General features: G+C 38.5%; 1 protein-coding gene across 1 annotated transcript in view; it reads right to left on the bottom strand.

Moving 5' to 3' along the window:
* LOC126416940 (limbic system-associated membrane protein-like) overlaps nucleotides 1-16367 on the bottom strand; it is a 68511-nt gene that overhangs the window by 5183 nt on the left and 46961 nt on the right. The window contains exon 7 of the mRNA XM_050084821.1: nucleotides 4756-5029. Within this exon, the coding sequence (XP_049940778.1) occupies nucleotides 4756-5029 (274 nt within the window). The remainder of the gene's footprint in view (nucleotides 1-4755; nucleotides 5030-16367) is intronic.

Genomic DNA, 16367 nt, shown 5'->3' with positions numbered 1-16367 from the left:
TGCAGTGGCTGCACACGTACAGAACACACAGCACACTTTCCATCAAACACAGGACACCCAACTTTGTTGATCCAAGCTGTGCAATGAAGTTAATGGTGCTTATTTTCAACTTTTATTGTAACATTTGTAAGAACAATAAAGGACTGAAGAACATTTAACATTATTTCATTCTCAGTCACATCCAGTGACCTCCTCAAAGCTCCTAACACACTCAAAATGCACTTTTGACTCCAACTTTCTTAATGAAACATCATATCTGTCAGTATGGGCATTAAATTTTTGAATGCTCTTATGCCTGGCTTACCTGTTACTCATATTTGTATGTATCAAACTGAGCAGGGACTCCAATCATATGGCTGTGGACATCCATGAACCATTTTATGTTTGCTACCACTGTACACCACAATTAATAGAAGGTTTTGAATAATATAGTAAGTAAAGTTCAGCCACAGGTATGCATCATTGAAGAGTGTACACACAGAGTTTTACCATGCTGGCTGCAAGTAGTAGTGCAATCATATTGACTAGCCTTGTTTCAAGACACAATGGCAAAAACGTGGTAATTTACTGTTACTACACTGTTCCTCTATATTATTCAGGTAAGAAAGCAGTATTGTTAGGCAAGTTATACGTGCTTCTCAGAATAATAGTGAAGTGTGGATTGTATTGCTCCTTTTCCATTCATCTACCTAATTAAACAGGAAAGGAAAGGAATGGCGAACAATGAAAAGCAAATGGAAGAGAGAAATAGAAAATGGAATCTTCTGGTTTTCAAAGAAGGATTTCCCTTATTGCTTGATTTTTCTCTGTAGAAAAGTATGGGTGGGGCAAATAAAAGTGACCCAGATGAGTGGATATGATTTGGTGTGAATTTGTGGCAGCAATGACACGGGAGGAAAAGACCTACAGTTACTTCCAACAGGATGAAGCAGTTGCTCCTGCCCATACGACTGACCAAACCTTGGAGCACATTTACACAACCTTCATTCCTGACAGATTTGCTAGCAGTGTCAGTCTGATCATGCTCCAAGCTGACCACTCAGGGCACCTCATTTGTTGGTGGGTGATTAATTTGTGTGGGGAACTCTCAAGTCTATTGAGCATTGCAACAAGTGTCATAGTCTTCAAGAACTGCAGCAGAACATTTCAGATGAGTCTGCAACAATTCCAGTAATCCGGCTTCAGTTCGCCTTCAGCAATTTGCTGACCAGGGTGCCAAGAGATGAATGGTGGTCACTTTCAACATCTGCTGTTGTCAGGTTAGTACTGTATTTCCTTTTCTGTGCTGTATTTCTTTGTTGCCTGGAACTCTGTTTTCTGGGCCACTTGTATTTGCCACACCCCTTATATTTTCTCAAGCTGCAAAAGTAATTTTTGTGATAGCTATTAACAAATCGAAACATGTAAGAAGACGTGGCATGAGGAAGTATAAATCATGAAACTTGAGGGCATATCTGTGTGAACTCGTATCTACTTGAACGCTTACTACTCTTGTCCAGGTACGTTAATAAGAGTCTTAAGTAATGGTATTATGTCTTTCTTAAGAATAAGAATGTGTTGCACTAGTTAATATGTAAGAGCTTATGTAGCACAGGTGTATAACCAGAATGTAATAAAAGAAACAACTTTACTTAAAACATGATCTGGAATCAATAATAATGTCTGCAGATTATCCTTCAAACAGTACAGTGGAAATCCATGATCATGGTCTCCTTAATTGTCATTGGTTTGTTTGGGGAGATCAGGGCAGACCATTCTGAGTTCCAGACTTGCAGCAACTGATGCCATACCCATTTCCTGGCCAGCTTGGCCAACCAGTCAGTTCATTAATTCCCCAAAATTCCTACATGACCAAAGTTCCAAACGAAAAGGTGTGGGTGTCCAGCTTGATGGAGGTGAAACAAGATTCCGTACAGCCGTAACCAGTGAACGAGGAGAGTAGCACTGGTCTTTAGCCTGAAGGCTGCTACGGGAGTCACTACAGATTAGGAGACTCTTGCAGTGCAAGAATGAATATGGCTAAGGGCTAGTTTGATGGACATCAATTCAGCAGTGAAGTCAATGCAGCCATTTCTCAGAGAGTGGAGTTCCCTGCACCGTGCATGTGTGTATCCAAAGCCTGTTCATATGTTAACTGTTGAGCTATTGGCGTATATCACTTCTGAACCCAGATGCCTGTCAAGGCTAGCCAAGAATAGATTTTGGATCTCTTCCTAGCTACAGAAGCCAGAGAAGAATGAGGTACGTCCAGGTGGGGGATGGCGACCGGTCTCTCTGGCAGGTGGGGAGCCAATGCTCTTGGAGTGAGTGCTGTGGGAGTACCAGAAGAGCCAGCAACCACCTGGGGGCAGGCATTAGTGGTGGCTCTGAGGCATACCAGAGGAAAGCAGCACTGACACAGAAAGTGATGATGATGTGGCTGTAATGTAATACTGTGCCATTTGTATGGGGTTCAGACGCTCATACTTTTTTCTGGGCACTTGATGTGTGAGGTTGTCCAGGGTCTAATACACCTGTATTTCCTTCTCATGCTTAAAAACAGAGCAATCTGTAGAGTAGGGAGAATGGAGCTCACCACAGTTTACACAGAGGAAGGGAGGGATATAGAGAATGTTGATTTGCAATGGATGTTCACAATCTCTGCAGACAGGGGTAGCTGTGCAATGAGAAAACTTATGTCTGAACTTCATACACTTGGAGCATCTCACAAAAGGAGAAACATAGGGTTTCACGTCACACTGATAGATTCTCACTTTGACCTTCTCAGGCAGTGTACGAGTATCACCCTCAAAAGCCAAGATGAAGGCCGTGGTAGCAACTCTGTTTTCTCTTGGTCCCCTATGGACACAATGGATGAAGTGCACACCCCATCACAAGTTGCCATGCAGCTCATTGTCAAATTGTAAAAGAAAATCATGATAAGGATGATGCCCTGGACCACATTGAGACTCTTGTGGGGAGTGACAGTCACAGGAATATCACCCAACTTTTCACAAGAGAGCAGCACCTGTGAATGTCAGAGATAATGTTTTAATCAGGAGGAAATTGCTCTTCATCTTAGAGATGGTTGCAACTTCCCTGTATTTGTCTTCAATGTGTCAGACAAAAACTGATGGCTTTGTAGCCAAATGAGTGTCTCCATCAGTCCTGGTATGGACCAGGCATTAGGGGAAGTGTTTTGCTCCTTCTCATCTAGTCCTCTGTTCCTCCCACAGTATGGCCATGGAAGGGAAAGTGTTGGGATTATGTTTTGTTGCATCATAAAAGGTCTTTCCATTCAAAGAGGGCATGAGACCACCAGTGGGAGAAAGTTTAAGTTGCTTCATGTGCGAACTATCTGCCATTGTACCACCAACTACCAACTCCGAGTAGGGGCTCTCCCGATGGGTGCCACCCAGCCTCAGCAATGGTTACCTGTCCAGTAATCCATTGCTGGGAGTCCCCATGCCCCAGTAATGGCACATACTTGATGGGGGTACATGCGGGGTGTGCAGCGCAGGCACCAACATTGCGATCCCTGTGTGGCCAGGGGACTATATACACTATGACTCCACCCCTCCCCCCCTACCGTCACGGGGTGGCTACCGTGGTGGGTTTTGGGCATACTATGACAACACAAAGCAAGGGTGCTGGAGTGGAAGGGCACAGAGGTGGAGCATACACCACAGTGGGCGACCTTCCAGCACGACACACATGTCTGTAAAATTTGGAGAAGATGGCAGGTCAAATCCAGTAAGGAGTCGCTTTAATTGTTAATGGAAGGTGAAGATAGCACTGGGAGTGAAAGTGGAAATCAAGACCAAAATGATAAACCAAGTCTAAGCAGCATCTGCAGCAAAAGGACCATCTGACAGAAAGTCGGAGGAGGTAAGAGATAGTCGAAATGTAGGTTTTCAGCACAGAAGAGGAAGTAGTGCTGCAAAGGCTGGTGCCCCATGGTAGTGAAGTATGTGCTCACCAAAGAATGGTGAGCCCCTGGGAGGGCTTGAGGAATGGGAAGATTCACTGGATACTTAATGATAGTAATAAGCAAATGGGCAGCTACAAAATATGTGTTGCTGAGAAAGTGCAGAAGGTCACAATTTGCATGTATTTCTGATTTTGTAAAATGTTTATGGCATTTTTTTATGCTGAAACTATTCTCTGTGTCTGCATTCAGTCATGTATGGTAAGAAGTAAGAAAGACATTGTTGAGATTTCATTGATGACTATTGAGCCTTTAAATCCTCATGGCGGATAATTAATAATGATAATTATAAAATAATCGAACATTGGAAAATCCAGGATGGAATGTAACAATACCAGATAAGGAAAGTTGCTACTCACCATATAGCAGAGATGCTGAGTCACGATAGGCACAATAAAAAGATTCACACACTCATAGCTTTCGGCCATTAAGGCCTTTGTCAGCAGTAGACACACATACACACACACACACACACACACACACACACACACACACACACACACACACACACACACATGCAACTTGCACACACGTCTGCGGTCTCAGAGAGCTGAAACGACACAGTGTAGTTTCAGCTCTCTGAGACTGCAGATGTGTGCTATGAGTTTGTGAATCTTTTTATTGTGCCTGTCGTGACTCAGCATCTCCACTATATGGTGAGTAGCAACTTTCCTTCTCTGGTATAATTATAAAAAAAGACATTTTATCCAAAGGCAAAGTCCTAAACAATAACAGATATAATTGGGGTTTATCTCACTTGTTGATAAAGAATACAAGTTGATGATTACCTTCCAATTCCACAACATTAGCATTATTCCAGTTTGCCAAAGCTCCTTGCTGCACTGGAATGTACTCAACACGGTATGAAAGTATCTTCAAATCCCCAGCGTCTGGTGCAGTAATATCCAGAACAATGGTATCATCAGTATGTTCCTTAATGCTAAATGTTGGAACTTCTGGCTTATTTCCTTGCTTTAGGCGGATTGTTTGTTCCCGGCTACCGAAATTATTTGTAGCAATGCATTTGTATTCACCAAAGGAACTTGCGTTGTATATCACCAACTGCAAAGGAAAGAAATAAAAATTGGTAAGTTTTTGTGGATTATGTCTGTGAAAATTACACACTTGTATAAAAAAGTAGCTTATTTCTCATAAGTCATTCCATACTTCTCTACATCATAAACAATGCAGAAATATACGTATTCTGCTATAGATGTGAGACATTTCAAAACACAAATCTGTGCCCATGATCTTCCCCCTCCTCCATCACCACCACCATACAGATCCAGATGGAAAATTATTAAATGTAATAGTGTAACTTTATGTCTGTACAAAGGAGTGAGGAACTTTGCTTAAAGGTCTGTACTGCAAGGATGCTTCAAATCTCTCTACAACATCACCTCAACATTACAGTACTACATCAACTTATAGGTAGTTGGTACTACTACTCATATATTCTTATTTTAATCTTAAATCAATTTGGACTCAAAACTTAAGTGGATTAGCTGTTTTAACACTGTGTAAAGTTAATTCAATAATGGCCTGTATCTTAGCCAGTTGTCTAAAATGATGCCCACCAACAATTTGAAAACTATGTATTATGTGACAGTCTGTATCTATATGTATAGAAATATGGGGATTTGCTGCAGATGTACACCGTAACAGAGTACTGCTGCCATAAGAAAGAAGGTTAAGGATTATACGTCAAATGGGCTGTAAAGATTCTTGCTTTGAAGTTTTCATTCAACAGATATACTTCACCATCTAATCCTTGTACCTTAAATTAATTACATTTTTTTTTGTTTCTGAGAAAGCTGTGATTAAATCTAGTAATATGCATGACCACAACACCAAGTCCAAATACAACTATCTTAGATACATGATTAAATTAAAAATGATATACCAGAGCCCATACATTAGTGGGCCTCACATGAGTGCAATAATTGTCCATAGTCCCTGAAAACTAATAACAAAACAGCTCAAAAAAATTTGGAAGGTGTCTGTATACACTTAATGAATTATGAAGCAGTAACATTAAGAGCACACTGATTTATTTCATCACAGTGCACAACGGAGATAGATATAACGTGTTTCAAGTGATTTTTTTCCTCTCTCTCTAATCAACAAGATCATTTTATAAAACATGGAGTTTATGCGTATTGTGTGGTAAACTAATGATTCATGTTGTACTAATATGTGTAAACATGATAATGTATTTTGATAAACATTGTTTGATTGTTGTAATTACTACCCATAACCTACATGTATTTGGTGTTTGCAAAGGCCATAATCTTCATGACTAAATACAAAAATTTAAATAAATAAATAAATTTATGTGTAGTGAGTCAAGTTATGTATCAACAGGAAGAAGCAGTCATTGCTGGCTGCTTCTGTAAAGTATACTGACAACACCTAAATCTTGTGGTAAACATTTTACATTATTAATCACTGAAATTGTTTACAGACTGCTCCTGTTTTATTTACAAGCGAGAATATTGTTTATATCAGTGGAAAAACAGCTACTTTGAGAATAGCAGTACTCTTCCCCTTACATTACTTGATTACTGTTTTCACTCACTACTGTGTACTAAGCATTTTACTGGTTTCAGGAGTCACTGTCAGCTGTCTGTACAGTGCTAAAGTTAATATCTGTTTAACACTTACGGCACGGTGCCCGTACGCCATACGGGTGCGGCCGCCCTGACATTGGCGACGGCGCCCGTATACCGTACGGGCGAGACTTTATTTGGCTCCGTAAGCGCGTTTAGCGCGTCTCCAAAGCAGTTTCATCAACTAATGTGGACGTATTTCATTCTTCTTCCGCAAGAGGCAAGCACTTATTGGCTATCTCATCCTGGGAGCGGCTGTGAGCACTGCAAAGTCGAAGTTATCTGCAGTTCATTCACAGGTGTTTACGCTCGCGAAAATATCGTGCAGCGAGTTGACGGAGGCAGAGATCTTAGATATTCTTTATGGAGATGAAGGATCTGAAGTTGATGATTCTGACAAAGAGGATGCATACTCTCCAGACGAAAGTACAAGTGACGATTCAGGTATGTATATGTCTCAATTGTTCATAAACTGAAGAGCCCGTTTGCCCGAAAAACTTTGAGTGGTGGTAAAAGCTGTTTTTCCACTTGTTTATAGTGTCAACTGTCGACAGTTTTATTTTATATAAAGAGAACACTAGGTAGAATGTATTACTAGTAGACTTTATTCACAGAGTGGGGAAGAAATTGGCTGAGAAGGGCGGAAATATTTTTCAGCAAAGGTGAATACTACTAGGTACTGCAAAGTATGTTCAGATAGGGGGAAGAAAGAGACGGGTAAGCGCATCAGGAAGGAAGTAGATGGTGGTGCAAGGACTGTGGCGTTGGCCTTTGCATCCCACAGTGTTTCCAGGATTTTCACACGAAGGCTAACTACATCTGAACTATTAAAATACTCTAGTTTACAGGTACCGGCAGTTAGACAGTGAAGTGATATTTTGTTTTAAATTTAGATACAGTGATAATGGCGTTACTCAGGAGAGAGATCATGTAAAACTTTTTTATCCACGGTATTTTTGTGTTTTCTTTTTTTAATTATTACACCCATTTGTATTTTATATTGTACAGTAAACTCACTATCATGTAAAGCTCTTACTTTTTCCTTTTAAATGATGCAAGAACCATATTCCTATCATTTTCCTGTTCTTTGCCATCTAATTTCAAACATTCATTAAATATGCCAGTTCACAGCCAAGTGCCGGGTGTAAAGAGGGCAGCGTTGAAAGTGTTAATATGAATGTAAGTGATAACTGTAATTTACATCCTGAAGTCCAAATATTCTGATAATTGATAAATGGAGTGGTTGAAAAGGTACTCCTTTATTTTTTAACATCTGGGAATTTCCAATTTCCTGCTTGATGTCTGCTAGCAATTTGTTCTAGATTATTTTCAGCTGAATATAAAATTTCATCCTAAACCCTAGATGAGGACAACAGTCACTTTACTTCCAATGCTTTGATTGTGACTTTCACATTTCATTATAAATTTGCTTTTATAATTAACCACAAATATCATTAAGGAATAAATGTAGTGGTCCCTATACCTAAGAATCTCTAAAAGATGCAAGATGTTGGGTAATAAGACATTCCATGTCAAGTGATCAACACTGAAAGATATTCCCAGTTTGACTACCTTATGTACTTATTAAATTTGTACAGAATGTATCTAAGGGACCTACACAAGCTTCTACCAAGTTTTACCTAAACATCTGTAACTTAGTGTAAAAAGCCATTTTCAAAAGGGTCACTTTCTGTGGAACTGGAAGCACACAATAAAATCTTAAGGTTTAGCAAACCATTGTTCCTTACCTAAGAGAGGTAGGATTCTGAAACTTGCTACCATGACACAATTTTTTGTCCACAACCCAGGAATAACGCAAATGTAGGTCAGAAAACAAATATCCATGACACAATCACCCTTCAGACTTGTCTAAAAATTCTGTTGCAACTTATGTTACCCATATTTTAACAAGGATTACACAGCAAATGAAATACCATAGAACCATGATAATTTGTAAGTGAATTGTCTTCATATTAGAAATTAGTGAATTACAAACTTCCCTAGAAATATATTTGATATGTTTTCAGATTCTAAAGTTACTAAATTGTTATATAAATCAAATATTGCTTATATTTGCTGCCAGGTATCTTAAAATTTACTGTTCACACAACTGAAAAGAGTAATTTAAGCCTATCAGTATAAGGTGTACCAGATGTACCAGATTTTGCCGATATATGACATAATATATAGGGTGTATCATAATCAATGGCGTAGCTGTATACAGTTGAAAGTACACAATACTAGAAGCAAAAAAGTCTCAGTAAACATAGGGTCAAAACTGCATACCTTAAGAGCTACGAGCAATTATTCATCTTCGATGCTGTGAAACAAGTCTCTTCTACTGCAAGTTCTTTGCTTTCCATATTTTGGGAATTGGTAGGACCAAAACAAGAAAAAAAAGTCCAGTAAACATGTGCTCTAAAATGCATTCCTTAAGAGCTATGAGCACTTGTTCATCTTTGCTACTTTGAAATACATCTCTTCTAATGATCAAGTGCTCGTAACTTTTAAAATGTGTGTTTTAGTGCTCATGTTTGCTTGACATTTTTTTCTTATTTTGGTCCATACTACCACTTCCTAAAATATGGAAAGCAAGGAATTTGCAGTAGAAGAGATTTGTTTCACATTATCGAAGATGAAAAATTGCTCATAGCTCTTAAGGTATGCATTTTCGACCCTATGTTTACTGAGACCTTTCTGCTTCTAGTATCATTCACTTTCAACTGTATTTGTTTACACCATTAATTGTGGTACACTCTGCATTTTGAAATTGCTGGCTTTGGTAAGGAAAATTCTGGTGAAGTGTAAATACTTTAGAAAGGAGAGAACTCACCAAATAGTAGAAATATTGAGTTGTCAACGGGCAGACTATAAAGAATGAAAACTTACTAACTTTTTGAAGCACTAAAAAAAAAAAAAAAAAAAAAAAAAAAAAAAAAAAAAAAATATATATATATATATATATATATATATATAAAAAATCAAAGATGAGGTGACTTACCGAACGAAAGTGCTGGCAGGTCGATAGACACACAAACAAACACAAACACACACACAAAATTCAAGCTTTCGCAACAAACTGTTGCCTCATCAGGAAAGAGGGAAGGAGAGGGAAAGACAAAAGGAAGTGGGTTTTAAGGGAGAGGGTAAGGAGTCATTCCAATCCCGGGAGCGGAAAGACTTACCTTAGGGGGAAAAAAGGACAGGTATACACTCGCACACACACACACATCCATCCACACATACAGACACAAGCTTGTGTCTGTATGTGAGGATGGATGTGTGTGTGTGCGAGTGTATACCTGTCCTTTTTTCCCCCTAAGGTAAGTCTTTCCGCTCCCGGGATTGGAATGACTCCTTACCCTCTCCCTTAAAACCCACTTCCTTTCGTCTTTCCCTCTCCTTCCCTCTTTCCTGATGAGGCAACAGTTTGTTGCGAAAGCTTGAATTTTGTGTGTATATTGGTGTTTGTTTGTGTGTCTATCGACCTGCCAGTGCTTTCGTTTGGTAAGTCACCTCATCTTTGTTTTTATATATAATTTTTCCCACGTGGAATGTTTCCCTATTTTCATTTTTTTGTTATTTCAGTTACTGTGCAAAAAATTTGTTTCCATTTGTAAATTAATGTACACAAGCAACACACTAACCAAGCTGGAGTTCAGTAACATCATCATACACTAAGGGTAGGGCAGTGGGAAGGGGCAGCAGGGGAGAGGAATCCACTATGAAGTAATTATCCAAATGGAACTGAAATCAGTAGATATGGTTACATGTACAGACAAACAAGTGATTAGAGTTTCAGAAATATTGGATGACTTATTCAAGTGAAAGAACTCCACAAATGGAGCAAGTAAATAACCCAGTGGTTCACCTCGGGCCCGTATGCAAAAAGTTATTCAGCTTGACACTGTTGAACAGAGTTGTTGGATGTCCCCCTGAGGGGTATAAAGCCAAACTCTGACCAATTGGTGCAGTAGATCATCAAAATCCTGAGATTGTTGGAGGGTCATGCCCATAATGCTCCAAAAATTCTCAATTGGGGAGAGATCCAGTGACCTTACTGGCCAAGGTATGGTTTGGCAAGCCCAAAGACAAGTAGTAGAAACTTTTTCCGTGTTCGAGTGGGCATTATGTTATGGGACTGTAAGCCCAGGAACGATTACCATGAAGGGCGACAAAACAGGGTGTACAGTATCATCAATCTATCACTGTGCAGCAAGGATGCTGCATATGACAGCTGAAGGAGTCCTGCTGTGAAAAGAAATGGCACCCAGACCATAACTCCTCCTTGTACCATATGCCTGGCAACAGTGAGGTTGGTCTCCCGCCTGTGTCTGGGGCATCTCCAGACACACCTTCAGCCTGGAATCTCATTGACTGGAGTAGAGTTGTCTTCAGTTATGAGTCCCGCTTCAAACTGAGTCTCGATGACCAGTGAAGATGGATCTGGAGATGGTGGAATACGTACCTGACTGTCGCCAATCATACAGCGTGACAAACAGGAGTGATGTTCTGGGGTGCAATTTCTTTTAATAGCAGGACCCATTTAGTTGTCATCCATAGCACTTTTACTGCACAATAGTATGCTAATGATATTCTATGCCCCCTTTTGTTGCCTTCACGGCAAGCCATGCTGGGCTTACATTTTAGCAAGATAATGCCCACCCACACATAGTGAGAGTTCCTACTGCCTGTTTCTGCTGAGAGTTTCTTCATGTCTGACACACCCTGCCTTGGGCAGGGAGGTTGCCAGATCTCTCCCCAAATGAGAACATTTGAAGCATTTTGGGCAGGGCCCTCCAAGCTGAATGTATTTGTTTGTTGCTTTAGCATGCCAGTAAACTCGGTCACATAGTATACTTCACCCAGTTAATGAAAAACAAAGCCAATTACTGGAGATGGTAGTGATCCCTTGCACCCAAACTGTAAATCCATTTTTGAAGAGTGTTTCCTGAGGAAAGTTTGCTTTTTTAATTATTTGTTTTGTGGCAAAAGGGAATTCAGTACCACATAAATATTCTCTTTAATACTCAAATAAATAACTCACTATTAAAATCTGGCATGTTTACCAGCCTGTACAGACTAGCTTGTGCAACTAAATGTTTAACTGTACTTCCAAATCCATCACAAGGTGATTTGTATGGCTAGTTTGAGAAAATTCCATTCTGCTTCAACATTAAAACCCCCTTCACAAAAAAATTAAGACAGTTCTTAAAATGTTTGCATGGGGCAGCAGAACCATCATCAAAATATTGATTACCCTTCTTCCATGTTGGTGCACTTAAGTAACTTGATCAGTTGATCCAAAAAGACGTGCACTGCAACTGTATCTTGTCATCAATCACTGCTTCATTATGCAATTGCTGATTCATTAGGTAATCACTGATTCATTACCTATGTAGTAAATGACAAATGGGTGCAATGTTACAGTGAAACATGCAGCTGTAAAACTGTTTGACAGTCTACCCATCGAAATAAAATGTCTTACATAGAGCAGAAGTGTTCCCAAATGTAAATTCAAGACTTTCCTCCTTAGTAACTCTTATATAGTTTAGGAATTCTTGAACAGAAACAATTAGTTATTTTTACAGAAAAACCTATAAATAGCCAGTATGTATTCAAATAAATATATTTTTATTTCCTGTGTATTCAACAATGACTATCTGTACAACCAACTCACCCAACTTGAAATCTGCTTTAGTTATTTGGAAAGCTTACTTTCATTCTTATCATGTAGTGATGGTTAGAAAGATAGAAAAAAATGTTACTAGTTCTTCAATGAATCCTACCAGTTTCAGTTATGTAGTTTCAGGTTCATGCCAGTCAGTGTGAATAAATTGCTTAATTGGTGAGATATCTCCAGGATTACTATTTTCAGTTCAAAAGCATCACCCAGATTATTTTCAGAGCTTATGTTCCTGGACAGCCTTCACAGTGATGAAACATATAGTATTTTGATTCCAAACTACAGATGATTTTGTGAAGCCAAACCTTACAATCCTCTTTACCTGGTTTGTGTGCCAACATTAGTTATAAATTCTGTTGTACTGTGTATAGACAAACAGTGTGTGAATGTTGTGCAGATAACACTGTCAGTAATGTACACAGTTATAAAATGGGAAATGTCAGTTTTAAGATATGTGAGATACAGCTGGTATTTTTGGCAGCTTTGGAGGATGATTTATAGGAAAGTTCATAATTTAGTAATTTTCTGATACATGGACAATGCACTGACAAATGATCATGTTTCCAGTAGCTTTTACTTACTATCTATTTCTTGTTAAAATAGGGGGGAAATTTATTACATACAAATTTTTCAGCAAGTTTTAAGAGAGATTGTGGCAGGAGAATTGCTTTCTAATCTTCATTTATGTCATCCACGTGCCTTCTATGTAAACAGTTGTGTCAAAACACGTTGTACAATCCCTAGTCTGTTAACTTCAGAAGAACTGGCAACAAAATGCCAGAGTATGAAATAAATCCAAATGAATAGTGGAGTTCACATAGGTACAGAAGTCTGTTTAGAAAACAAAACTGATGGATTTGAGAGTTTTGAGGATAATTTACATATACAGTTATATCCCCAAACTTACGGGATAGTTGGTACCTTTCAATAACCACATAAGCTGAATTCGCATAAGTTGGTGTCCAACTTTGTGTAAATACATAAAAATTATGTTTATTTAGGATCAGAGACTAGAGAAAACAATGTAATTTAGAAGTAAAATGTTTAATGAAATGGTCAACAATACAATAAATTATATTGCAGTACAGTATTATGCAATACAACGATCTAAAACAGAGTTACTGTGATGTAAAAGGCTTCTTAAAATCCAACAATTTTGTCTGACAAATCAAATTTTTTTCTTCTCAGGCAAAATTTCCTCACAGCATACTAATAATTTTTTTATTCCCTGTTTTATATTTGGTTGGAGTATATTTTTTCTAAAATTTGTAACCCTTTTCCAATTGCACTGAGACATGGCAACTGTCATTTGATATTTGGATTGAAATGGGCCTAAAAAATCAGGTTGTTCAATGTTTTGCTCCTGTTCACACATTTCAATAAGCTTGTCAACTGTCAGCTCCTGACTGTGTGAACACAGTAGTTCTTGATCATTATCACCATCCACCTCTAAATTTAACTGTCTGGCAAGACTGATCACTTCTTCAGTCACATTATCAGTTTGATCAGGATCTGGTGCTGATTTTCCCTGGGTTTAAGTGGCGGAGAAAAGAAAAATAGACACAGTTTTTCCAGATGCCATTTAAAGATTGTTGTCAAATGTCATTCCAAGATTGTCCAGTAATTCCCATGGCATCTAAAACATTGAATTGCCTCCAGAAATCTTTAACAGAGAGCTTGTTGTCAAGTCTCATAGCTTCATGTATATGTGCAAATGATCATCTCTGTAGTAAGCTTTAAATATTTTAATGACTCCCTGGTCTATCAGCTGAAGGAAGCAGGTTGTATTTGGTGGCAAATATACAACTTCCACATGTGGGTCACATTAGAGTTACAGCAGGATGACCTGGTGTGTTGCTGATTAATAGTATCACTTCATATGGGATTTGTTTTAGTCGGCAGTACTGTTTGACTTCAGATATGAAGTGATGACCAAACAAGTCCTCAGAAAGGGAAGCTGTCATCCAAGCTCTGTCATTCAACTTCCAAATCATGGACTTACATGCATTTCTTAAAACCATTAGATTTTCTGAACAATAAACTAAGAGAGATTTTAATTTATGATCACCAGCTGTAGTTGTGTCAGTCATCACTGTCAGTTGACTTTGCTGGCTTTAAAACTTGTGAAGGTTTTCTCTTTATGAGTGATAAAAGTTCTTTTAGGCATATTCTTCTAGAACAGATCAGTTTCACTCATGTTCAATATAGTTTAGTTGGTATGGGCACCTCCTCCAGAGTTTCTCTGGACAGAGCGACACAGTCTTTTTATTAATGCTTGCCACCTCTCTGATTTCTGTGATGCCATTTACAACAACTTTTGAATTGGATAAACCAAGCATTATTAACTTTAAACATTTCATCTTTGGCCACCTCTCCAGCTTCATCTTTCAGTCTCTCACAAATCAGCTTAGCTTCAGAGAGAACTGTGTCCTGATCAGCAGGACAGTTTTTCACTCTTACTTTTTTATCCTACCATAATTTTATCATTGTTTTCATCTGAGCAAAAATAGTGTAATATTTATGAGTAATACTTTAATGAACATTTTTCACAGATTCAGGATTTTTATTTGTACATTTTGTAATTGTTCTGACTGTTGATTCTGGTAGAGCAAACTTCTTTGTCAGTTCACAAACTTTAACTTTTGCATTGACATATTTGATATTATTAAGTTTATGTTCCAGAGATAAGGACTATAATTCTTGTTCGATGCAGATGAATCACTTCTGCTTCATTTGGATGACATAGAATCTATCAGTCAAGCTTGCTCCATGGATAAAATGGTTCCACATGAAACCTGTTGCAGCAGACTGGAAACTCAATTCCACAGAAATAGAAATTAACAGCATGGAAGACCACTTGGGCAAGGCTGGTTGGGCATAACATATAACTGGAGCCTTCTATTGACCAACAAACTGACCTCCAGATGTAACTGAAAGCTTTAGCTTCACTAGTACATAAGTTCACCAATAATGCTGTCACAATTGGAAGACACTTTCATCAACCAACAATCAATTGGGAAAATTACAGCTTTGTGACTAGTGGGCATGACAAGACATACTGCAAAATATTACTAAATACCTTCTCTGAAAACTATATAGAAGAAATTGTTTGGAAGCCCAGTCATGATGGATACATATAGGCTCTAATAGCAACAAATAGAATTACTTCTGCATCTGTACTCCACAGTATAGTAAAACAGAGTCACTTGCCCCTTTTCCTGTTCCAGTTGTCTCTGACGAAGAGCAACTGCTGATAATCATGTCCACATAGAAGTGTATCAGTGACCATGAGGCCGTTGCAGCAACAATGATTGCTAAAGTACAAAGGACAACCAAAACATGTAGAAAGATTTAACTGTTAAGTAAACTGCAAATATGTAAAGAAGCAGTAGTGTTGTACCTCAGTATGGAACTCAAAACATTTATATCTGGAGAGAAACAGGTAGAAGATCTGTGGCTTAGGTTGAGAAGAATACTGGATCACATACTTGGTAGATATGGACCTAGTGGAACAGTTGACGATAATAGGGACCCTCCACAGATACAGTCACTGTAAACAACTTCTAAAGAAAGACTGATTACTACATAATCAGTAAAAAAAGGACTACAGCTAGGGAGATGCTGAATGTAGCACATTTGACTGGCAAAAAAGCAATGCATGAAGCCTTCAATGACTGCTATAGCAGGTTGTTATCAAAAGATCTCTCACAATACCCAAAGAAATTCTGGTCATATGTAAAGGCAGTCAGTGGTACAAAGTTAGTGTCCAGACACTCATGGATGAGACAGGGTACTGAAGGTGTGGGTAACAAAGAAAAGACCGAAACATTAAACTCTGTTCTCAGATATTTAGTAGTACTGCCCCAATTTAATTCTCACACCATTCCAAAGATGAGTGTTGGAGATATTAATATCAGTTAAGTCAAGAAATAGCTGAAATCACTAAAATTGATCAAAGCTCCAAGACCAATGGAATCCCTCCTGCATCCATCAGAGCATGTATTTTCAGCCCATACTTATTTGGTTTGCTAGGGATTTACTATTTGAAGAAACACTTGCCCCTGAAAGCTTCCAGTTTTTGATCAATAGTACAGTACTCTACAAC

Source organism: Schistocerca serialis, chromosome 8, assembly GCF_023864345.2.
Source record: "Schistocerca serialis cubense isolate TAMUIC-IGC-003099 chromosome 8, iqSchSeri2.2, whole genome shotgun sequence".
Taxonomy (NCBI): domain Eukaryota; kingdom Metazoa; phylum Arthropoda; class Insecta; order Orthoptera; family Acrididae; genus Schistocerca; species Schistocerca serialis.
Note: the sequence above shows the minus strand (reverse complement) of the source record. Positions and strands in the feature narration are given on the sequence as shown.